Source organism: Rattus rattus, chromosome 3 (assembly GCF_011064425.1).
Source record: "Rattus rattus isolate New Zealand chromosome 3, Rrattus_CSIRO_v1, whole genome shotgun sequence".
Taxonomy (NCBI): domain Eukaryota; kingdom Metazoa; phylum Chordata; class Mammalia; order Rodentia; family Muridae; genus Rattus; species Rattus rattus.
This window is the reverse complement of record NC_046156.1, coordinates 49,977,003-50,001,111: the sequence shown is the minus strand read 5'-3', so window position 1 is coordinate 50,001,111 and position 24,109 is coordinate 49,977,003. Positions and strand designations below refer to the sequence as shown.

Genomic DNA, 24,109 nt, shown 5'->3' with positions numbered 1-24,109 from the left:
GAGACAGGGTCTCTCTACAGAGCCTTGGCTGACATGGAACTCACTAAGCATACCAGGCTGGTCTTGAACTCAGAAAGATCTCCTGCCTCTGCCTCCTGAGTGCTGGGATTAAAGGCACTATCACACCCAACCCAGAATGATATTTTTTAAAAAGACTTTTAAGTTTGTGTGTGTGTGTGTGTGTGTGTGTGTGTCAAGTGTGACACATATGTAGGTGCCAGCAGAGGCCAGAAAAAGGCAGTGGAGGATCCCCTACAGCTAGAATAAAAGGTGGTTATGAGGAGCCTGACAAGGATGCTGAGAACTGAATTTGGGCATCTAAAAGGGCACCAGGTGCTCTCAATTGCTAAACTATCTCTCCAGCCACCAGAATTATGTTTTGATATATGTATATATCTTGATTAAATTAACTTTCAATACCTCTTGCCTTTTTTGGGTAGTGATTAAAATCTACCTTCCTAGAAAAATTTCAAGTGTAAGATATTATTAATACTAGTCATCCTGGTGTATATATATCTCCACTTACCTGAAACTTTGTACTCTGACCGTCCTATATACCCCACCCCTGCCAAGACTGTGCAGAGGTTTATACCGGTTACATTCCTAGAGAGTCACTTCTTAACCTCCTATCTTTCTTTGATACATGATTCATTTACGATGTTTCTAAAAAGCTCTCAAGTTGCTCTTCTACCCTTAGGAAGAGGAAACAGGAAGCACATACAAAAAAGAAGGTACTTATTCTTCTTGAAAAAACAGTGGCTAATCTAAATCTCGGGGCCTGAACTCTGGGTTTTTGGGTCTCAAACTTGGATAGCTACGGTGGTAGTGGTGGTATGTGTATGTATCCAGAAAAGACGTGGTAAAATAATCTTACCTATGCAGGAAATTGAAAAACGTTCTTGCAGATTGGAACCTATCAATTTTTAAAACTTTTTTTCAATCAGCCCGGTTGACAGAATCGCGGGGCACGCTGGTCCAGACTGCACTGAGGCGCACACATCTCTACCTAAGTCAAAAAGTCCTCAGCAAAGCTGGTTCCGGTAGCCACAGAGCCGGGAAGACAGCGAAGAGTTGGGCAAGTGAACGCGGAGTAAGAGACTGGTGTCCCCCGGCTGCAATCACGCGAGCCGGCGAGACTTACGTCACGATTCCTACAACCCAACTACCAGTCCCAGTCTTGCAGCAGTCCAAAACGCGACGATCGCACACCTCTGCGAGGTTCACTCCCACCAGTTGCCTCAAGTCCCAGCGCCCGTAGCAACCAAGGGTGCCGGGAAGCGGAAGTGCATTCTAGTTCCGCCCTCCCTGTTAATCCTGGTGAGGAAGCTTGTCAGCCCAATCATTGCAGCGAAAATATCTATCAGCCAATAGAACGGAGACACGGGAGGGCGGGCTAAAAAGGTCGCGTGCGCACGCGCAGAGGGCCGTAGGATCCTTGGTGCTGTGGCGGTGTGGTTGAGTAGGGTGCTGCTTTCAGTCGTGTGGCCTTTGGGAACTCCGCGTAGCCACTGCCGCCTCCTCCTGTCCTCGCCATGTTCCTCACTCGGTCCGAGTACGACAGGTTCGTACAGCGAGAAGCAGCAGGGTCGAGATTTGGGTGGGCGGGCCTGGGCCCGGGCCGCGGCCTGGGTTCTGCAGTGTCATGGGGCACCCGGGTAACCTAAGTCTGGCGGGACCCGGGGAATCTGGCTCCCGAGGCGCCCAGCGAGATTGCCCAAGCTAGACTGGAGCGGACCCGTTGCACTTGTGCTACCGCTGAATCACCGCTACTTTTGACTCCCCACGGAAGCGAGAAGCTGGGGCTGCTTGAGGCAGGCGGCGGAGAGGGGTCCGGACTCCAACCTTTAACCTGAAGTAGATAAGGGGTTCACCAGCCTTGCGTTCGTCTTTTCAGCCTAAGTATGACTGCTTAAAAGAATAATGAAATGAGTTTCCTCGAATAGAAAGCTACCAGAGACTACTGAATGAGTTTGTAGGAATCCGTGCTGTGCTGTACATTTTAGTCTTTTTTTAAAGCGCGAAGGCAGTTACAGCTATTCTCTGATACATTGCCTGCAGTCTGGTTTTATAGGAACTAGAATGTACAGTAGTTCTCAGAAGAGTTTTAAATATGCTGATCCCATTTGACCAAAGAGGGGAAAATTGAGAGCAAGTTAATTTTTGTGTTGTGTTGAAGGCTAAATGTTTTGTAAAGGCAAAGCTGTGTGGTTGTGTTTATTTAAAAAAACAATCTAATAATCAAGTCTTGAAAATGCTAACTAATACTGTCATAAATGCTGTGGATACTGTAACTTTCAGTTTCTGTTTTGAGTAGTTTTGCAAGCCGCTGAGTTCCTTTAAAAGTTAGGGAAGGCAGACATTTTTTTTTTTCCAGGTGGTATGAGAAATCACTTTTCTTGGCAAGTATATATCGAGGCTGTCAAAATTGTGGCACCTGGAATGTCATTTTTTAACCTTTTGCTGACTCAGAAAATACAGTTGAAGTTTTAAAACTATTTCCTGTTGTCAAGTAAAATGGTCGTTAACACTTAGCTTCCAGAGGATTGAAGGGAGTCATCTTTAGGTTATAAAATTTTGAGAAAATCATGATCCTCACCCGAAGGGCTTTATTGAGCTTTGCCCATTTATTTATATGTATTAGTTGCTTTGTGGATTTTTTCTTTTGTATCTGCCAAGACTAAAGTTCAGGCCTCTATTTAGCCAATGTTCTTGATCTTTTGCTCAGTACAAGGAGCATTGTTTAGGGAGCTGGTTTTACAGCAGTGAGCAGAACCAAGATTCCTGCTCTCCTGTTTGCATGTGTAACTAGTACTAGACAGAAGTGTATTGATGTTACTAGAGGAATCTTAAGCTAGCAACTGGATGTTCTGATGAGAGGTTGCATTCATGGTTGGAGGTTGGGGAAAACTTCACAAAGAGGCTGATAATTCAGATAGGCCCAGAGCAAGTAGGATTTTTAGTAAACCAAGACCACGAGAACCAACAGATAGTAAAGGAAGAACAAAGGAGGACCAGTGGAAAGACATAACACACATTTGAAAAACGTCCAGGCTGACTACCACATTTGTATGATGCGTATAATGGGACTAGTAGGTGCTGTGGAAAAACCAGGATACTGACTGCTCGGATAGACTGTTAAGAATTTGGATCTCACTCTGTAGGCAACTGTGTGCCATCAGTTTTCTTTCTTTCTCTTTTTGGCCTTTTTTGGGGGGTTGGGGAGACATCCATGTACATGCCTGGTGTCCTTTGAGGCCAGAGGGTGTTGGATCTCTTAGAGCCGGAATAACAGATGGGTTTTAGCCACTGTGTAAGTGCTGGGAATCAAACCAGCATCTTCCTCTGAAGAGCCCCTAGTGCTCTTAACTGCTCTCTAGCTCTCTTTTTTTTGGTCTTTTTTTTTTTTTTTTCTTTTTTTTCCTTTCTTTCTTTTTAAAAAGACAGGGTATCTCTATAGCCCAGGGTGACCTAGAGCTAACTGGCCCACCCAGTCTGGCCTTGAATTTGTGAGGATCCTTTCTGCCTGAGTGTTCTGAGTTCTGGAGTTACACTCATGAGCCACTGTGTCAGACTCTAGTGTTTCCTTTTAAGAAGTTGCCTCATCACACTTGTTTTTATAAAGATTAATTGATTGGAAGAACAAGTTGGCTTCCTTTAGGAGGCTTTTACAATAGTTAGGTAAAGGGTAACGAGGTCGTAGGGATGGAAGTGATGGTGCCATGGAGGAGGAGCATATGAGTTAGTATGACTTAGCATGTGGTAGGATAAAGGAGACGGTAGGGAGAAGTGAGTCATCATTCAGAACATTCTGTTATGGAGGAACTCAGAAGCTGTGAGTGTCTTAAAATAATGGGAATGGTATAGGTGAGTTGATTTTACAGAGTGACTAGATTTAAAAGGTACTGTTTCAGACTGGAAAATGTTGAATGATGGTTGTAATTGGGCTATTCAAGAGGAATTGTTTCAAATTTAGATTAATTAGGTAAAAGGCAAACTGGAACTAGAAATTTAGAATGACTGGTTTTAGTTTCTATGCAACATCTCAAGTAAGCAATGAAATTTGGGAGGATGAAGACAGAGCTTACTAGGATGGTGCTTCCAAATCAGGGTACAAAAAATTAGTCACATAAGTTTATAGGGTTCTTTCACTTTTCTGTAGTTTACTTAAATTGTCATAAAGGCAAGGACAGTTTCTTATTTTTCCTCAAAGCTAGTGATAAACCTGGTTCTCAATCTCAGGGTGGGTCAGTTTTAGTGCATGTGTGCGTGGTGTGTGTGTGTGTGTGTGTGTGTGTGTGTGTGTGTGTGTGTGTGTGTGTGTGTGAGAGAGAGAGAGAGAGACAGAGAGACAGAGACAGAGACAGACAGACAGACAAACAGACAGACCGACCTGGGGCTTATATGCAGTGGGCAAGAGTCAGAGCTCTACAACCTAACTGGTCCCCAGCTCAATCTGAGATTTTCTGACCGCAGTTTTTCTTTCACTGAGTTTGTCAGCTGTGCTTTAGAACCTTGAACTTCCTTCTGGATGGCTTTAGTGATCTGTTGGTTGAGGAGGGCATGAGGAACTGGATGGTGAGAATAATTCTCAGACTGTGAAGTAGAATAGTAGAAAGCTTTGTCTACATAGGCTTTCTTGAACTGATTCTGCTTCTGTTTTGCTAAGTAACTTTGAACAATTTATTTGATATCTCTCACACGTACAATCTCTTTTGAAGAAAGTTTTGGTTAAACAAAATTTGAAAACAGTGGTATATGCATACTGTTGTGAAGTTTAGAGTTCATGAACTAAGGATTACAGGTATTTATATTCATTTATTCAAAAACATTTTTTAAATTGTAATTGTGTGCTGAAAGCTTCTATAGCTAATAGTGTGTTTGTCTCTTCAGGGATCAGCAACACAGTACTAGTGCAAACGAGAGGAGCATTAATTCAGTTAGTAGTAGTCTGGCATAACTGTATAGGCTTTAGTAACTGTGGCTCTCAGTATGCTGTTAATGTAATGATACTGTCTCATACAAATAGGAGAAAAATGTACATTTAACTGATTCTTACAAAAAATAGTATCATCAAATGCACATAATGGGAAGGGGGAGGAGGCCATTTTCTTGGAAATGGCCTGATAGTTTGGAGGCACACATTTATCAAAGGAATTGGTAGGTTGGCTGAGAATTCATCCAGATTGATTCAGGTCATCTGCTTTCTTTTGTTCAGTTTGGCAAAACTTTGGTCAGGTTTGGGGGTTGGATAGATTTGAGGGCCTGCAAAACAGTTGGTACATCAAAAGACTGGAAGGTTCACTGTATACTTCTGACAGTTTCTAATACAATTTTAATTGTTTTTAATTTCAGGGGTGTGAACACTTTTTCTCCTGAAGGAAGATTATTTCAAGTGGAATATGCCATTGAGGCCATCAAGGTAAGTAGCCAGTAGTATATTTTGGAAATTTCATAACAGCCTTGCATATTGCTAAAAGGACATTTGTCGAAAGTGTGTTTTAGCCATTCTTTTAGAAAATATTCTCACATTCCTTTAACCAACTACTACTTGTATTATAACAGTTGGAATTTTTGAAAATTAGAATCCAAATTGAGTAGACTGACAGTGTTTTTGTGTTGTGAAAGCAGGCTTTGTACATTTTTGAACTGTGGGGCTTCTGGTGTACGCCACTACCCTTCAGGTGCCAGTAGCACTTACCCTTCCATACAAGCAAAACGTCTGCAGGTTTTGTTGAATGTTGGTAGCTCGAAAGAGAGTCTCCATTTGAGAGTCGCTTTAGTAGAAAAAATTAAACGTAGATGTGAATTGTTTCTGTCTTGTTCAGTTGAGGATTCAAGATCCTCAGTAAACAATTACAAGTGTGTAGCTGTGGATGTAGCACAGAAGTAGAGTGTTTGCCCAGAAAAAAGAGAAGCCCTAGGTCCAGTCTGTGCCCAAATTTAAAAAATATGGCAGTTAGATAATATGTAAGTCTTAGATTTAACTTTTTGGGCAATGGTTTTAGGTTTTTTCTTTCTTTTAATTTTTAGGGCAATCACATGTGTTTGTAGTTTTAGAATCAAAGATTAATGTAATAAGAACAGAGTCCCTGAGGCTTTACCATCTAATTTCAACTTCCCAGAGACAGCACTTTAAACTTCTTCTTTTTTTTTTTTTTTGTTTTAAGATTAGTTTTTTGGGAATGCAGGACCAGCTGGGACCTGCTGTGCCAGCGCCGGGTTGCCTTGGCCTGCATGCCCAGAGAGAAATGCTTTGCAGTTTAGCACAGGAACCTGTTTGTCGCCGGGACATCTGTGTGTAATATAAACAGACATGGGACTAGGAATATACTCGAGTCAAAAGCTTAATCCTCAGTCAGTTTATATGCAGTCGAGCTACATGAAATTGCCAAGTTTAGCCCGAGTTTTATCAGCCAAGATGACGGTTTTACATGGTTGAATCTAACAGTCATGGAAGTCCTCAGAAGTCTTTGGCATGGTCTTAAGTATGAAGGTTTTGTAATTTGGCCTCCTCTTTCTCAAATAATAAAGTATTTGGTTTATGAAAAAAAAAAGATTACTTTTTTTAAATGTGTATAGTTGTTTTCCTCACATTATGTTTGCACCATGTGTGTAGTGCCTTCAGAGACAAAGAGGACAGTGGAGCCCTTGGCGTGGTCATTGTATATGGTTATGTGCCATCCAGCATGCAGGTACTGCTACGAGAATCCAGGTCCTCTGCGAGAACAGCAGATGCTCTGACCCTGAGCCACCTCCCCAGCCCCACTCTCAAGTCCTTTATCACCATATGCTTAGAACACAGGCATTGCTAGGCATCATCTACACATTTTTCATTATGGAATAGATTTCTGCATATCTTTTCTCTTCCTACCCACAGTTGCCTAGAGGACTGGGAATCGTCAATGCAACCTCTCAAATAGCTTACACATAACAAGTTTTATAGAATTAATTGGCAGTTATTTTAGTAGAACTATTCATTCATGGTTGAGCCATTCTATCAGCATTTGAGAGTAATATATATGCATGAAACATGATGTACTCGTTAATATTGATTGTCAACTTAGCAGGATCTAGAATCACTGAGGAGGCGAGCCTCCAGTTAATTGTGGACTGTGGTTGGAAGGCCTACCTTGACTGAGGGCAGCAGCAGTCTGTGGGCTTTCTTCTTGTACTTCATAAAAGGAAAAGCTTGCTGAGCACTGACACTCGTGGTCCTTCCTGATGGTGTGCAGTGTGGCCAGCATCTTCCCATTCCTGACACCATGCCTTCCCCATTGAGGGGGGCCGTGTCTGTGAGCCAAAATAAACCCTTCCTCCTTTAAGGTGCTTCATGTCAGGTATTTTGTCAGAAATATTTTGACTGGAGCTGGAGAGATGGCTCAGCGGTTAAGAGCAGTGGCTGCTCTTTCAGAGGTCCTGAGTTTGAACCACACGGTGGCTCACGACTGTAGTGGGATCTGATGCCCTCTTCTAGCAGGTGTGCATGCAGACAGTGTTCAAATACATAAAATACATTTAAAAAATGAGGAATATTTTGACCACATTCAGTCTGAAAACAGGTTAAATGTGCTTTTTTGTGTGGATTCATGGAGGGACTGGAAAAATGGCTCAGTGGTTAAGAGTTGTTGCTGCTCTTCCAGAGTTCAGTTCCCATAACTCATGCTGGGTGGCTCACAACTCCTGTAATTCTAGGCCTCAGGATCTGACATCTTCTAACCTCTGCAGGCGTCTTCACACAAGGGAACATACACACAGAGTAACATAACTAAAATGAATTAAAACTTTTAAAAAGTTTATGGAATTCTGCAGGTCTTTTTTTTTGTTTTGTTTTGTTTTTGTTTACAATAGCAGGTTTAATCCATGTTCACAGTTGGTGGGTTATTGTTGTATAGAAATAAGTAGGTAGAGTAGGAATCCACAGGCTAAAGCATGGTCTTAGGAGACTGTATTACTAGTGGGTAAATCTGGAGAGGCAGAAGGAGAGTGCACTCCACAGGAGACAGCTTCAGGAAGGGCGGGCGCTAGTGTTGCTGCTAGTAATGTTTGTTGTGGTGAGTCGTACCTAAGGGGTTAACCAATTAGTAGTGAGTAATAAAGTTAGAGGCAAGAGATAGCATTAGATTATGAGAAGCTCATTTGGTGTTTTTTTTTTTTTTTTTTTTTTTTTTTTTTTTCAGGACCTTTTGCTTGCATAGGCAAGTGCTCTACCACTGAGCTAAATCCCCAACCCCGCTCATTTAGTTTTTAATTAAAGGCAATACAGAGAGTACCAGTTCTTGAGAGAAATAAAGTAAAAATAACACTTTTCCCATCAGTATATCAATAAACAGTATATTCAGAGCAAGAGACTAAGGATGCTAGATGTTGCTCATACCTTAGGAAGCAGAAACAAACCTGGTCTACATAGAAAACTTCTGCTGAGCTGGCCCACGCCTTTAGTCCCAGCACTGGGGAGGCAGAGAGGCAAATGGATCTCTATGAGTTTGAGGCCAGCCTGGTGTACAGAAGGAGTTCCAGGTTAGCCAGGGCCTCTTTCACAAAAGAAAAAAAGAAAATTTCAGCCTGGCTAGAGTTATATGATGAGACCATTTCTCAACGAAGAGATTGAGCGGTGGGGGCATGTAGTAGGAACACGTGTTTATTATATGGTAGGCACCATTTTCTCTATGGTTACCTGGTTTGTCTTCATTTTGCAGACAGTTGAGTACATAGGGATGAGGTGTGTAGGTGGCATGGGGTGAAGAGGTGACTTTTCTACACTGTGGACTGCTAGTGACTTAGGATTAAGTTAGTATTATTTCCCTGTGGTCAGTGAGGATGGTGGTGTATTCTATTCCTACTCCTTTTCCTCTTTTCTTTTCCAGGGATGACATGGGTTTGGGGAGCATAACCTATTGGACAGACTAATATAGATGGTAGAGGAAAAAGCCATCAGTTCCAAAAGAAAACAAACAAAAACCTATAATTAGGACTTTAGAATTCTTCCTCCCAGTACTAGTGTTAACATAATTTTTCAGATGTGTTCTGACTTTATTGGATATCCCACCCCCTTTTTGATACTGGGGACTAAACCTTGCTCATTCGAGGTAAGCACAAGTACAGGACTATAGACATAAAAAAATAAATATAAAATAAATATAAAAAAATAAATATTTAAAAAAGGCATTTATAGCCTTTGATGTTCAAGGGAACAGTGTGCAGTGTTTATTAGGCATGCTCTGTTCTTCCTGCATCCAAGACATGGATAACGAGTTTCTGTTTATGGATTTCTCTGAGCTGTGTGTGATAACCACAGCATGGTTTTTGTTTGTTTTGTTTTGTTTTGTTTTAGCTTGGTTCTACGGCCATTGGCATCCAGACATCAGAGGGTGTATGTCTAGCTGTGGAGAAGAGAATTACCTCGCCACTAATGGAGCCTAGCAGCATTGAGAAAATCGTAGAGATTGACGCTCATATAGGTAAGTAATAAGTGGACGCTACTGTAGGTCTGGTGCGGGTTAATTAATCTTCGGTGATCCAAGAGAGGTTCACACAGTAAATGGCTTCTCTTTTTATTTGCTACTGTGTTCAAGGCAGGAGGCCAGTGTACATAGGTCTAGGCAGTGGGAAGCAGTCTCAGGACTCAAGTTATCTTAACTACCAAAAAGTCTTCTTGTGGATTTCATTTTGTAGTGCTTGGGGTTGAACCCAAGATCCTCTCACATGCTAGGCAAGCACTCTACCACTGAACTATAACCCAACCTTTGGCAAATATGATCTTTAAATACATAAATATTGGCTCTTTGGCTAGTTCCCCTGGTAGAAAGCTAACTGGAGCCAAAATAGTGTAGAGAGTTGTCATGTCCACTGAGAAGAAAGTAATTCTCAAAGATTTTGGAGGGTGTAAGGTTCAGAGTGTAAGAGGAGTCCTATGCACTTTGACTAGACCAGCCTGTTACTATGGGAGGCTTAACTGCTCTCCTCCTGGCCCTCTCTGCCCTTTCTCTTGTCTTTATGACAATGTAGCATTAAAAGATACATACTTTTCCAGTTACAGCTTTGTGTTGTAGTTAGCTGTCCAAATTTGCTTATCTTACCTACTCAACCCAGTTCCTACAAAATTTGCTAAGTAATTAATTGCTCAAAAGCCATAAGAACTCAATGCCATGGTAACTGGGAGCTTAGTATTCCCTTTCACAGCTAGAGAAATGGATCTTACAATTGGAGTGTTGTCTGCTGTATCTCAGGTCCGCTGTCTTTTGGAGGTAGGTCAGTGTCACTTCATTCATCAGAGAAAACACTGCTAGACACCATGGACCTAGAGAGGGAGTCATGGCACTTGTCTTCCAGGAACTGAGGGCTTATCTGTGGTGGTGCACAAGGTGGCTCAGTAAGGATGTGAAGGAGTTTTATCTGGGTTCAGAGGTCATGAGTATTAGTTACTTTCTCTACACTGTGACCAGATGTCTGACAGCTTAAGAGAAGGAACTTTTCAGGGTTTGGGATTTAGCTCAGTGGTAGAGTGCTTGCCTATGGCGCAAAGGCCCTGGGTTCGGTCCCCAGCTCCGGAAAAAAAAAAAAAAAAAAGAAAGAGAAGGAACTTTTCTTCTGGCCCACTCACAGTTTTAGAAGTTTTAGAAGGTTTATTATCATCATGAATACATTGGTGAACATCTGTGTCCACATCAGAGTAGACCAGGAGTAGAGAGAGTATTTCCTTCATGGATGTGGATGAAAAGTTCTGGAGGGTTTGGCTGGTAACTGTTCTGTTCTATTGCAGGTTGTGCCATGAGTGGGCTAATTGCTGATGCTAAAACTTTAATTGATAAAGCCAGAGTGGAGACACAGGTAAAGTCAGCATCTTCTCTGCTTTTCATTGTGGTGCATGCACTCCTTGTTCAGTGATGACAGAGCTACCGGGGCTACACTGCAGGTGTCTGTGCTGATAGTAGACTTGGCTCTTGGGAGTGTTGGGTCCATTCCCCTGCTAAAACCCTCGGGACTTAGGATTTAGCGCTCCAGCCATTGCAACTTAAAGCATGCTCTAGTCAGTAGAGCCTATAGCCTCTTGCTTCTAGCCTTACCCTACATAAAGCATGCAGTGTATTCTCTGATTGACTATCTGTGGGACCCTCATATCGGGATGTAGTCCTAGGAAAGGATACCCTGGCAGCTGCCTTTTCTGTCAGGCTTATGAAATTGTTCTCATCTGGTAAGCAATGATTTGTACCAGGTGACAGGTACTGATTAGGAACACTGTTTTTGATTTTTTTTTTTTCGGAGCTGGGGACCGAACCCAGGGCCTTGTGCTTGCTAGGCAAGTGCTCTACCACTGAGCTAAATCCCCAACCCCTGTTTTTTTTTTTAAAATAACAAAAACCATTAACAAATCCTTGGATATCTGCACTTTGTAGTAGGCTAATAAGGGAAACAACTAATCACAAGGTAGAAGTTTTTACACATATTTCCAAGTTTGTCTTTTATATTTAGAATAATTTAATATAAACACTTAATCAAGGGAAGGTGAGTATTTAAAGAAAATTGACACTTGGTTATTTACATTGACTTTGTGAAAAGACTAAACTTGCTGCTGTGTTTTTAGGGTTACTATTTTGCAAGGGTAGCAGCCTCTAGGTCATCCTTATTTCCAAAGCTTATCTGTGTGCACTTGTGCGCACCCTCTCCCTCTGTCCTCCTTCCCTTCATTTTTCCCTGTTCCCCTTGAGACATGGTCTTTCTGCAACCAGCTCAGACTGGCCTTAAACTCACCATCCTCCTGAGGGCAGGGATCATGGGTATATGGCTTAGTATTTAGAAGTCAGAGCTGTTCCTCTTCTGATATAACCCCAAGCACCCAGTGGCTAGTGTCAATCAAGAACAACATGTTGATCTGGGTAGGTGATCTGTCTTAGCTCTTGGGAGAATGAGGTGGGAGGTTTGTAAGTTCTGGATCAGATATACAGCAAGACCCTGTCCCAAATAGAAAAGGCATGAGGTGATGGTCAGTGTGAGTTTTCTCCTTAAGGAAGCAGACTCATTCTTTGCCCTTTTTCTAGAACCACTGGTTCACGTATAATGAGACAATGACAGTTGAGAGTGTGACCCAGGCTGTGTCCAATCTGGCTTTGCAGTTCGGAGAAGAAGATGCAGATCCAGGTGCTATGGTGAGTTAGTGCTGATGCTTGTGTTGAGCCCGCTGTAGTGTTCTGTAGGACTGAGAACATTTGTCCTCTGCACACATTTCTGTACAGGACTCTCAATATTTGTAGCCTCTTCTAAATTAATTCTTTTTGGTTCTAGTCTCGTCCCTTTGGAGTAGCGTTGTTGTTTGGAGGAGTTGATGAGAAAGGGCCCCAACTGTAAGTACCATTTCCCACCCCTGCTTTGGGGGTGGTGGTAGTGGTGATTATTGTAATTTGAACTGAGGTCTAGTAGTTTAAATCAACTTGGAAGTTTACTGGGGAGCTGGGAAGGATTAGATGCGGCTCATTTGGTAGGGTGCTTGCCCAGTATACATGGAGTCCTAGGCTTCATCCTGCTTCCACGTAAGACCAGTGTGGTGGAGCATGCCTTAGACGCCTAGTGCTCTGAAGGTGGGGCAGTACGGTAAGTCTAAGCTCATCTGAGCCACTCTGTTTAGTTTGTTTTAAAAGGAAAGAAACCTGGGTGTCAGGGGCAGGCAGATAGATCTATGTGAGTTCCAGGCCAGCCAGGGCTACAAAGAGAAACCTTGTCTCAAAACACAACCAACCAATAAATGAATGAGATTAAAAATAAAAGGAAAGAAGCATTAACTGATGAAAAGTAGGGCTTCTGAGCTAGTGTTTCTGTGCTGTTTTTTCCAACTTTGGGGATCCATGAAGAAACCTCTGTAGAACCAGTGCTGATTCTTTGAAGAATTAGAAGCTACCTTATTGCTGTCACCATCTGGTCCCCATTCTCACGTTGATGTATCACAGATAGATTGACGGGCATAGTAAATACTATGGTCATTGTCCTGTTGATGTACACAAGTGTACACTTAGGTGTACATAGGTGCTATGGTTATGTGTACTGTGCCATTCTCTCACCCAAGGTCTCGAGGAAGTTAATGATTTTATTAACCTTTTCTTCTTTTTAAAAAATATTGTTTAAATTTGAATTTTTTGTTTAGCACACAAAATAGGTTTTATTGTAACATTTCTATGTGTACACAGATGTGTATATCATTAGTCAGAATCTTTTAAAAGAACTATTTTTTTAAAAACAGAAAGTCTTTAGGGCTGTGCCTCAGTGTTTCAGTGGCGTATCCTGGCTACAGGGTGAAATGCTTAGGCTTCTTTTAGTGAAGTTGGTGTCGTAAGACGCCCTCGTGAGCATCAGTTATCCTTTCAGGTTTCACATGGACCCATCTGGGACCTTCGTACAGTGTGATGCTCGAGCAATTGGTTCTGCGTCAGAGGGTGCCCAGAGCTCCTTGCAGGAAGTTTACCACAAGGTAATCAGCCATTCTCACAGCTCTCCTCATTTTTAAAGTCAGTGTTTAACTTCTGTGCGAGTAAAACTATAGACTGCAAGAGTTTTTTTGTTCTACGTTTTGACAGTTGTGTCACATTGGAATCACAACCTAAAACAAGACAAGATCACAGTTTCTCTGCCAAAGTGCTTATTAATCTTTCTGCTTATTTGCAATTATTTACCAGTATGGATGTGTCTGTTCTTGTCCTTTTCATCAGTGAAGTTAATACAGCTTGTCACTTTGGTCGTTGTGAGTCTATGCTGGAATGGAAGCCAGGCCTTTCCACACTAGTGTGCTTTACCCCTGAGCTTTGTTAGTTTCTGAGGCAGGGCTTCTCTATGTAGTTCTAGGTGTCCTGGTTTTACTAGAGCAGGCTGGTCTCGAACTCACTGATATCCTCTTACCTCTGCTTCCCTAGCTCTGGGAATAAAGGCATGTGCCACCAGGCCCCACTCTCTTGTTGTACTGTTAGGTTTTTTTGTTTTAATTTTTGCTGAATAATGTGCCATGCTATGACTATAGCACAGGTTTGTCCTCTGTCCTGACAGCTTCACTTAGCAGTTGAAATTCCTAGTGTGGATATTGAAGCAAGTGAGCAGTTGGTACTGACTTTCTACAATAGGAAGATTTGGGGTTTTGTAATTCATGGCTTTAGTTGAAGGCTGCCACGCCCAGATCGGTCACATAGGGATGCCTGCTCATATCAGTACCTAGCAGGCATATTTAAGAGGTAATTTAGGCTTGGCATATAACTAAGTCTATGTAAAAGTCAGGTTACATTATACCGTGACTATTTTTTTTTTTTTTTTATTCTTTTTTTCAGAGCTGGGGACCGAACCCAGGGCCTTGCGCTTCCTAGGCAAGCGCTCTACCACTGAGCTAAATCCCCAACCCCTATACCGTGACTATTAATATGACTGTATTAGTTATTTTTCCATCGCTGTGGTAGAACACCATGACCAAGGCAATTTATAGAAGGAAGAATTTATTGGGCTCCAGAGGGATAAGAGTCCATCAGCATGGGAATGCATGGCAGCAGGGAGCAGGAGATTGAGAGCTCACATCTTCAGTGCAAGCACAAAGAAGAGAAACAGACTAGAAGTAGGGTGAGGCTTTACGCTCTCAAAGCCTGCCCCCAGTGAGTATTTGCTCTAGCAAGGCTGCACCTCCAAATGTCCCCAAATAGTACCACCAGCTGGGGACCAGGCACTCAGATATCAAAACCTGTGGGGAGCATTGCTCATTTAAATCACAGTGTATAATAGCTATGTCTTCGAAAGATTGTCATAATTTAATACAATTTTATCACTAAACATTATAGTAACCATGAGCCTTTAGCAAATTGTAATTCTTTTGCTGTGGAGCTTCTTACCATTGTGTTTGTGGCTGTTGAGGGTTGGGTAGCTGCGACAGCTTCTTAAAGGGCGGCTATGGCATCCATCAACTGTTGCTTCTGTGAAGGTTTTAGCTGTAGCCTGTGATGGTGTTTGATAGTGTCTGCGCACAGAATTTTCATTCCAAGATGTGACGATGCTCAGGCTTTTCTGTGCTTTGTCAGCCAACTTACATAGTATAAAAAGGAACAGGAGGGCTGGGACTGGAGCTCCCTGGAAGATCCCTCACACAGATAGATATGTGGGGCCGTACGCTCTGTCCCCGGCACTAGAACCCTGGTGCTAGGAGTAGGTATTGCGGCCTGAATGCCAGTCACTGCTCTTACAGGATGGCCTTTCTCAAGCCACATGAGCTGCCTGTGCCGTCCTCCAGCTTTGCCTCTGCAGCTTCCTGGCTTTCAGCTTTTGTTGGTTTAAAGAGGTTAGGGCTTTGCTGTGGGTAATGCTTTGGGTTAAGCTGTTTGATTTGTTCAGAGTCACGAAAACTTCCTCCATATCAGTACTTGGGAAAGCTGTTTTCTTTCTTTTTTTAATTGTAAGATTTTTATTTTGTGTGTGTCAGTGTTTTACTTGTGTAAGTCTGTATACCATATACATGAAGTGTCCATGGAGGCCAGAAGAGGGTGTCACATCCCATAGAACTAGAGTTGTGCAAGGTTTTCAGCTACCATATGTGTGCCGGGAATAGAACCCAGGTTTTCTGCAGGAGCAGTAAATGGCTCTTACACAAAGCCAGCTCTCCAGCCCATCTCAATGGGCTTTTCCTTTTTCCTTTTCCTCCCCCTCCTCTCCCCCACTCCTCCCCTTCCCTCCTCCCCTCCTCCCTCTCTCCTCTCCTCTCCTTCCTCCTCTCTTCCCTTTCTCTGTCCTCTCCTCTTTTCTTCTCTCCTCCTCTTCCTCGCCCCTCCCCTCTCCTGCCGTGCCCCCCCCCCCACACAGGGTTTTACTATGTGACTATGGCTGGCCTGGAACTTGCTGTGTAATCCAGGATGGCTTCAAGCTCTGCAAAGATCTGCCTTCCTCTGCCTCCTGTGTGTTGGATTAATGGGATGCAACACCACACCCAGACTGTTTTACTTTCTTAACAGTCGCTTGTTCCTGGAGTAGCACTTTCAATTTCCATCAGAGGTTTTCCGATTGGGCCAAGAGAGATAGCTCAGCAGTCAAGTACTTACTGTTCTATCAAAGATCCCAGTGCATACTTACATCTGTCCTCACAAATGTCAAAACACCAGCTGCAAGTGGTCTGACAGCCTTTTCTGGGTCCTATGACCCAGAAATAATAAATAAAATAAAATTGTTTGGCTTTTGTTTTGTTTTTTAAAGATTTATTTATTATGTACACAATGTTCCCAAACACACACACACACGCACGCACGCGCACACACACACACACACACACACACACACACACACACACACACACACACACACACGCTTGTACACTAGAAGAGGGGCATCAGATCTCATTACAGATGGTTGTGAGCCCCATGTGGTTGCTGGGAATTGAACTCAGGACCTCTTGAAGAGCAGTCAGTGCTCTCTCTCAACCTCTGAGCAATCTCTCCAGCCCAATAAAATTATTATTTTTTTTTTTTAAAAGATCTTTTTGTTTCCCTTTTCAAGGCTGGCTTAACTATTTGGCACAAGAGGCCCAGCTTTCAGCCTCACTCAAAACTTGATAAACTGTGCTAAACTTTATCATTGTCAGTGTTTGATTGAAAGTGAGAGGCATGGGACTCTTCCTTTTACTGGCATCCTCACGTTATTACAGCTACTAATTGACCTCGTTTCAGTATTGTTGTGTTTTGGGAATGTAGAAAAATCCCCCCAAAAGATGGGCAGTACAGCAGTAAGAACATCTACATTTGTTGTTAAGGTTGACACTTCTAATGTGGCTTGCGTTACTCAAGCAATTACAGCAGTAGTATCACAGGTGACTTGCCATGTTTACAGGGTCTGTCTTACATAGTGCTTCTCTTGTAGGCATGATCCCCCAGAAACCATATTAATAAAGCCAGGGAGCTGTAAACATGCTTCCGTGGTTAAGAGCACACACTGCTCTCACAGGATGAAGTCCTGTTCTCAGCACCCATGTCAGGTGACTCACAGCCACCTGTAACTGCAGTTCTAGGGAATCTGACAGCTTTTTCTGGCCTCTGAGGGCACCTGCACTCGTGTGTATACCCACACAAAGACGGACATCATTAAAAAAAAATCCTTAAAAAATGGATGGGGCAGCCAGGTGTTGTAGTACAGGCCTTTAACCCCAGCGCTGGGAAGGAGAAACAGGCAGACAGGTGGATCACCAGAGCTGACTTGCTAGGCAGCCTAGCCTACTTGGTGACTTCCAGGCCAGAGAGAGATTCATTTCAAAAAGGTATTTGAGGAGTAACATCCAAGGTTGTCCTCTGACCTCCACATAGGTGCACATGCAACCCCACTACCCATGCATCTGCACATACCTGAAACAAAAGAGGAAAAAATGGTTGCCAAACAGATGACACTATTGTAAGAATTGATCTGAAATAATAGGGACACAGAATAATTCTATGCTTTTAGAAATGTTACCAGTAAGTTTGTTCAGTATAAGGTTGCCACAGACATTTTTCTTCTAAGTATATTTAGTAACATATAGTTGAATATTTGCTTACATTATTCTATACAAATTAGGATGTAAGGTATATTAATATTAGCTAAGTGGTTTCTTCAGAGAGATGCAGGGAAGGTTGAAAGAAGGGATCATGTTCAACTAACAGCTCCTCTCTCTTTGAAGTCTATGACTCTGAAGGAGGCCATCAAGTCTTCACTCATCATCCTCAAGCAAGTCATGGAGGAGAAGCTGAACGCAACTAACATCGAGGTACTGTTTCCTGCCTCATGCCCATTGCTAAAGACTGATTGCATCAAGAAAACATATTTTGCCTGCTCTGTTTTTAGGTCATTGATAGCATTTGTGTCCTAATCAGTGCTCGTGAAGTGGTGATGGTGGGGGCCAGAGTGCAGTGCATTAAAGGACTGGGGTGCTCCCCCCCCCCCCCAGGCTGGGGACAGAACCCAGGGCCTTGCAGCGCTCTACCACTGAGCTAAATCCCCAACCCCCAGTGTGCGTCTTTCTTAGGACTGATTAAACACGGCACTAAAGAAACAAAATACATGTGGCCAGTTTTGTTGTGGGCAGTTTGCCAGATGCAGGGAAAGAGCAGAGGAAATCCTGTCCCTAAGTGCTGCTGCTGAGGGCGTGGGTGGGATGTGAGTGCAGTAAGAACAGCTTCCGTGTGAACCCAGGCCTAAGGAGGGTGTGAGGAAGCTTCCTGGAGGAGCTGCTATCTGGAGGAGGGAGCCAGAGCATACCCCAGGAGAGGAGAACAATAGCATTGCAAAGGATCAAAGGACTGGGGTGGGCTCAACAGTAGGGGGCTCCCTAGTGCTAGGCCCTGGGTTCTCTCCAAAGTCAAACAGGATTTTTCTCTCTTTGCTTGTGGAATGGGGGTGTGGCAAATAATAAAAATTGGAAAGGCATGGGTTGGATTCTGATGTTGTTATTTATGGTGTTAACAGTAGATAGAAAAGGAGACAATGATGAGTACACACATGGGTTTTGAAATAAACAGGAAAAGATGTATTTGCCTAGAGATTGTTGGGTCATTTGCTGAGTGGGTGAGTGTAAGTATGAAATTAAGGAGAGTGGGAATATCGAGGTACAAGGCATTACAGGTAGGAATAGGGGAGATAGGAATGAGGGAAACGATTGCTGGACTACACTTAAATACTAGCTCAGGCTAGAGTAGCAGGTACCCTGGGAGACATAACATATATGAATATTTCTGCTTTAAAGAAAGTTTAAAAAGCAGGCTCTTATGACTGATGCTGTAGTCACAGCATTAATAACACAACATTGTGTGTTAACTAAAGCACAGCAGCCTCCTGGGATGCTCGTTGGGTTGATGGTCGACCTGATCCCTGATGAGCAGCTGATTAGCTGGAGGCCACTTTGTTGCTTTCACAGACTGCCATAAAGGGGAAGTTGGGTACTAGAAATGGAGTCCACCAGAAGGTGAGGGGCCAGCTTGTCTTTGAGCAGAAGTACAAAGGAGCTTTAATTTAGCATGGAAGGGAGGTTGTATGTGTGCCTTGTGTCTTAATTTTGACTCAGTGTATCTTGAAGTTCTCCCAGTTGTACTAGTTGTCTCTTTACTGCTGTGGGGATCCTTGGTGGTTTTTAAATTTACCTTTTAAGATTCTCCCTCTTGTGTGAGATCCAATAACTAATGATGATCTTGACCCTTAGGAGAGCTATCGGCTATCTCTGATGGTCTTGATTCTGGATGAGAGCTTCTTGGCACCTCCACAGAATGCAGAAGTCAGCTCCTGGTTTCACAGTGAAGGCCTGAGGCTACAGGGATAGTTCTTCGTTCTGTCAGTGTAGAGTCTGCCTGGTCTGGGCTCAGTGTACTCAGTAACTCACCTAGTGACAGTCTCCTTCCTCTTCACTGCAGTGAGCTCTTACTGCAGGCTCCTCAGCCCTGAGAGCCTTTGGAAAGGAGGCCTGAGACTTAAAGCTTCAAATGGGCATCATAATGTCAGCTGTGTGAGAGCTAAAGAAAAAAATGACCTCAACCTTGTAATGACAGCACCTGAGGCAAAGAAGAGTGATCCAAAATTCCTGTCCAGTCCAGTCCAGTCCAGTCTGTGTAGCAAATTCCAGGTTGGCCAGGAATATAGTAAGACCCTGTTTCCAGAAACAACAGAAAGTCTTCCTTGAGTGTATGTCCTGTCTTTTTATAGACATCGTCTTTGACACATAGTTTATACAGGTAGCATCAGCCCCCTTAGGTATGCAATCAGTGAGCTTGACAGCTGTAACTGCCACGGAGGTGAAGATGGAAGCATTTTTATCCCCTCTCTAGAGTGCCCTCTAGCCCTACTGTAGTCATCCCAGTATTGACCTCCACTCTTAACTGTAGGTTTGTTTTGCATTCTAGAATTTCATACAAGTGGGGTTGTTTAATGTGTGCTTCTTTGCGCCTTAATTGGCATAATTTTGAAGTTCACCTGGTCATATCAGTGCCTCTTAGATTTTACTGCTGTGGGTGGGATTCCTTAGAGCCTGCTTTTTAATGTCTATTGTTAGATGTTTTTCCAAACAAAAGCTGTATTCAGTATCTTTTTTTCTCCTTATTTATTTCTTAGTCGTTACCATTTATTTCTGGTTTTTAATTCTCGAGACTGCTCCTGGCTGTGGTAACTCCAGCTTGTCTTGGCTTTCTGACCAACTCTAGAGCTACCATTTGACTGTCGAACATTGTCACTCCTGCTTGACAGTCCTAAATTAAAACCATTTTTTTCCAGAAAAACCATTTCTTCTCTTAATAATACATTCATACATATATGTGTGTGTGTGTGTGTGTGTGTGTGTGTGTGTAAAGATTTATTTATATGAGTACACTGTAGCTGTCTTCAGACGCACCAGAAGAGGCATCAGATCCCATTACAGATGGCTGTGATTGCTGGGAATTGAACTCAGAATCTCTAGAAGAGCAGAGCCATCCCTCCAGCCTCTCCTAATACTTCTAATCCTGGTGGGTAACACCAGCTCACGTACTTGTCATTCATATCAGAACCTACAAGACTTTGGCCCTTTGTAACCAAATTAGTTTCTATTGCCTTATATGAACTGTGTTGGTGTTTCTTCTCCACTGTGGTGCGCAGCGCTTTCTCTGCTTAATGACTGGTGTATAGTTGAGCTTTGTTTCCAGGTCTATTTTATTTTAAGCCCTGGGTGTTTTGTTTATTTGTTGATTTTTCGAGTCCGGGTTTCTCTGTGTAGCCTTGACTGTTCTGGACATGCTTTAGACCAGGCTGGTCTCGAGCTCAGAGATCCTCCTCCTTCTGCCTCCCAAATGCTAGGAGTAAAGGCATGTGCCACTGTGTTTGGCTATTTTGTTTTTATAGAATCTTGTTAGGTGGACCAGACTGTCCTGAAATTCTGTGTAGCTCAGGCTAGTCAAAGTTACTGACCTCCGGACTCGAGGTAGCCTAGTAACCGAGTTTATAGATGTGTTCCACCGCAGCTAAGGTTCTGTACTTTAAATGGCTGTAATGTATACACTGCATGAGATGTGAGCCGATCCTTTTCGCCTCATCTTCTGTTCCACCTGTCCTTACAGGTTACCTTGTCACGGTCTGTCCAGTTAATACACACCGCATAAATCCTTTCTTTTCTGACTCTCTGAACACTCAGGGTTCCTGTTGTAACAGTAGGTGACATTGGAAGTCTCTGGCACCGAGGACCCTCAGTGAGTGAATAGGAGGAGGACTTTATCTGGAGTCCGGTTTTCTAGCACCTGCAACTAGTCCACACATGGATTATTGATGAGCGAGAGAAAGCATCTGTGTACCGACTTCCTGGAGGTTTTATAAACCTAAAGTGAAGTAAATAGAAAGAATTCTTATTCACTATGTAAATGCATATCATTATGCAAATGATATGGATTATTTTTACTTGTGTAGTGATGAGTAACTTCCTGAAGGCAGCACAGGGTTCAGAACCTGTTAGTAGCCATTTGCCCCCTGCTTCTGAAAGGATCTTACTTGGTTTGCCCAGATTCTGTTTTTATTCCCTGTAATCTTTTGGAGGATGACCCCTGGGACATGAGTGACCCCACAAAACAGCCTCGTAGTGTTGATTCCATTTGTCATGCTGCATCTCTGTCCTCACCGACACTGCTCAGGTAAAGCTCTACCTTAAGAGAAGTGGCAGTGCTATTTGTATGTATGGTTCCCCTATAATAGAACTCATAGGCTCTAGAGACTAGAGCACATTGCCTAATACAGGTTTCTAAAGTATTTTTGAAATTCTTCTGGCATTTTGTGTAATTAGATATATCTTTTGGGAGAATCTACTAGACAGGCTTTGTGAAGAAGGCAGTTATTTTAATCTTTTCCCAGACCAGTTTATTAGATGTCTTCACCTGCCCGCCCCCAAATTTTACTTACTTAAAAAGAATAATAATTGTAGACTAGATTGTGATAATTTTGTCTGCTAACTTTCAAAGTAATCCTATTTTTAAATGCTGTAGAGTGGGGCTGGGAGCTAGCTTAGTAAAACAGTTAGAGATCTGAGTTTGATTTTTCAGAATCCATGTAAAAATGCCAGGCCCGATGGTGTGTGCTTGTAAGCCCAGTGTTTGGGAAGTAAAGATAGGTGGTTCCCAGAGGCCTGACAGACAGACCGACAGACACTCTAGCCTACTTGGTGCGTTCCCAAGTGTTAAACAAGGTAGACAGCACCCAAGGAACAACAGGCTGCTCTGGCCTCCCTCTGCACCTAAACATATGAACACACATGTTCACACATACAAAGTACACTGTGTAGAATTTAAAATTAAAAATAACAAAATGAAAAAAAAAAAAAAGAAGAAGAAGACTTTTAAAACAAGCACACAGGCCTGGAAAGATGTCTTAGCAGTTAAGAGCAAGACCGTTGCAGAGAACAGGTTTGGTTCCCAGGAGCTGTGTGATGGCTTACAACTGCCTGTAACTCCACTCTCAGGCAGTCTGACACTGTCTTCCGGCCACCAGGCTCCTACACACATGGGGTGCACATAAAATCATGCAGGCCCACACACATTAACATAAATTAAAAAAAATCTTTTTTTAATTAAACAAGTACCAAAATTGAGTTAAGTCAAAGTAATGCCTGTTTGTCAGGGTGGCTCCTAAACATGAGATTTTGTGCTGTGCAGGGATAGTGTGTGTGTGTGTGTGTGTGTGTGTGTGTGTGTGTGTGTGTGTGTGTGTGTGTGTGTGTGTGTGTGTGTGTACGTGCACATGTTTGTGCGAGTGTGCACGCTTGTGCTGGTGTTGATCTGAACTGCCGACTACTGGTTATTTCTGATACTTAGTGCTTTCCCATTGTACTGCTACTGGATTCTCCTCATTCTTCCCTAAACCCAAATTACAGGGTTTTTGTCGTTTGGGTTTTTTTTTTTTTTTTGGTTGTTGTTGTTAGATTGCCACAGATACAGCTGTAGAGAAAATACCCGACAATGATAGCTAACAATTATTTGTTCCTTATTAATATCCTAGGCACTTTGCATGGATTAATGTTCAATCCTTACTGCTACTCTGGATATTTAAGTGCTCCTATTTTACAAATGAGGAAATAGTGACACAGGATGGACAAGTAACTCATAGTCACACAAGTTCATTTTGGAAGTTGATAAATATGCTTTAAATATATTTCTTTGAGGCTGGGAATATAGCTCAGTAGGAGGGTACTTGCCTAGTACATGTTGGATCCTAAGTACAATTTCTGTATTCAGGGTGTGTGTATGTATGTGTGTACACATTTATTTTCTCTGTATGGTGTGTATAAGGGCAGGCAGACATACCACAGCATGTTTGTGGAGAGCAGAGAAATCTCATTAAGATTCAGTTCGGTCCTTCCACAGCAGGATCTGAGGTCCAGATTCATGTAGTCAGGCGTGGGTAACAGGTGTCTTCACTTCCTGAACCATCCTGAGGGCTGGGTCCTACTTAAATATTCTCCTAGAGGCTGGAGAGATGGCTCAGAGGTTAAGAATATTAGAGGTCCTGAGTTATTAGAGGTCCTGAGTTCAATTCCCAGCACCCACATGTAAACTCAACCACCTGTAATGGGATCTGATGCATGCAGACAGAGCCCTCATGTAAATGAAATACAGAAATCTTTGGAAAACAACCAAAGTGTGTGTGTGTGTGTGTGTGTGTGTATACTTTGCTGCTGCTTTGCGAGCTTATTGAAGTAAAAAGTAACAGTGATGTCAGTTTGACTGTCACATGGTGGAGTAACCTTAAAATAGGAAAATTGGCCCATAAGACTTTTTATTGAGTCAGGTATTTTAGGGCCCTGCTTGCCTGTGAAGGATATCCTCGGACAGCAGATCCTAAGACCCTCAGAAACAGCTGCAAGGACCCCAGCCAAGCTTATTAACCCCTTTCTGTCTCTCTGCAGCTGGCCACAGTGCAGCCTGGTCAGAATTTCCACATGTTCACAAAGGAAGAACTGGAGGAGGTGATCAAGGACATTTAAGGAGGGGCCATCCTCGAACTTCTGTGGAACAGTTTCAGTTCTAATGGCTCTTAGACTTTATTTCCAGCTCCACGTCGTGGAAAATATCCAGTATATGTATGTGTGTTTTTTTATGATGTCTGTACATAACAGCAATTCTGAAATAAAAAAAATTTACAAATA

General features: G+C 42.8%; 1 protein-coding gene across 1 annotated transcript; it reads left to right on the top strand.

Moving 5' to 3' along the window:
- The first annotated feature begins 1,409 nt into the window (after positions 1 to 1,409).
- Positions 1,410 to 24,109, top strand: Psma5 (proteasome 20S subunit alpha 5). Its single transcript, XM_032897482.1, has 9 exons — positions 1,410 to 1,561; positions 5,353 to 5,419; positions 9,332 to 9,458; positions 10,760 to 10,827; positions 12,036 to 12,143; positions 12,280 to 12,338; positions 13,354 to 13,456; positions 17,648 to 17,734; positions 23,870 to 24,109. Exons 1-9 carry the CDS (start codon positions 1,533 to 1,535, stop codon positions 23,945 to 23,947), a joined length of 726 nt encoding a protein of 241 aa, XP_032753373.1. The 5' UTR covers positions 1,410 to 1,532; the 3' UTR covers positions 23,948 to 24,109.

Bases quoted from the DNA above. Each gene is read 5' to 3' on its own strand.
- Psma5 (XM_032897482.1), top strand. From the start codon at position 1,533: ATGTTCCTCACTCGGTCCGAGTACGACAG. The intron at 10,828-12,035 runs GTAAAGTCAGCA...CCCTTTTTCTAG, and splicing joins AAGCCAGAGTGGAGACACAG to AACCACTGGTTCACGTATAA. The intron at 12,339-13,353 runs GTAAGTACCATT...TTATCCTTTCAG, and splicing joins GATGAGAAAGGGCCCCAACT to GTTTCACATGGACCCATCTG.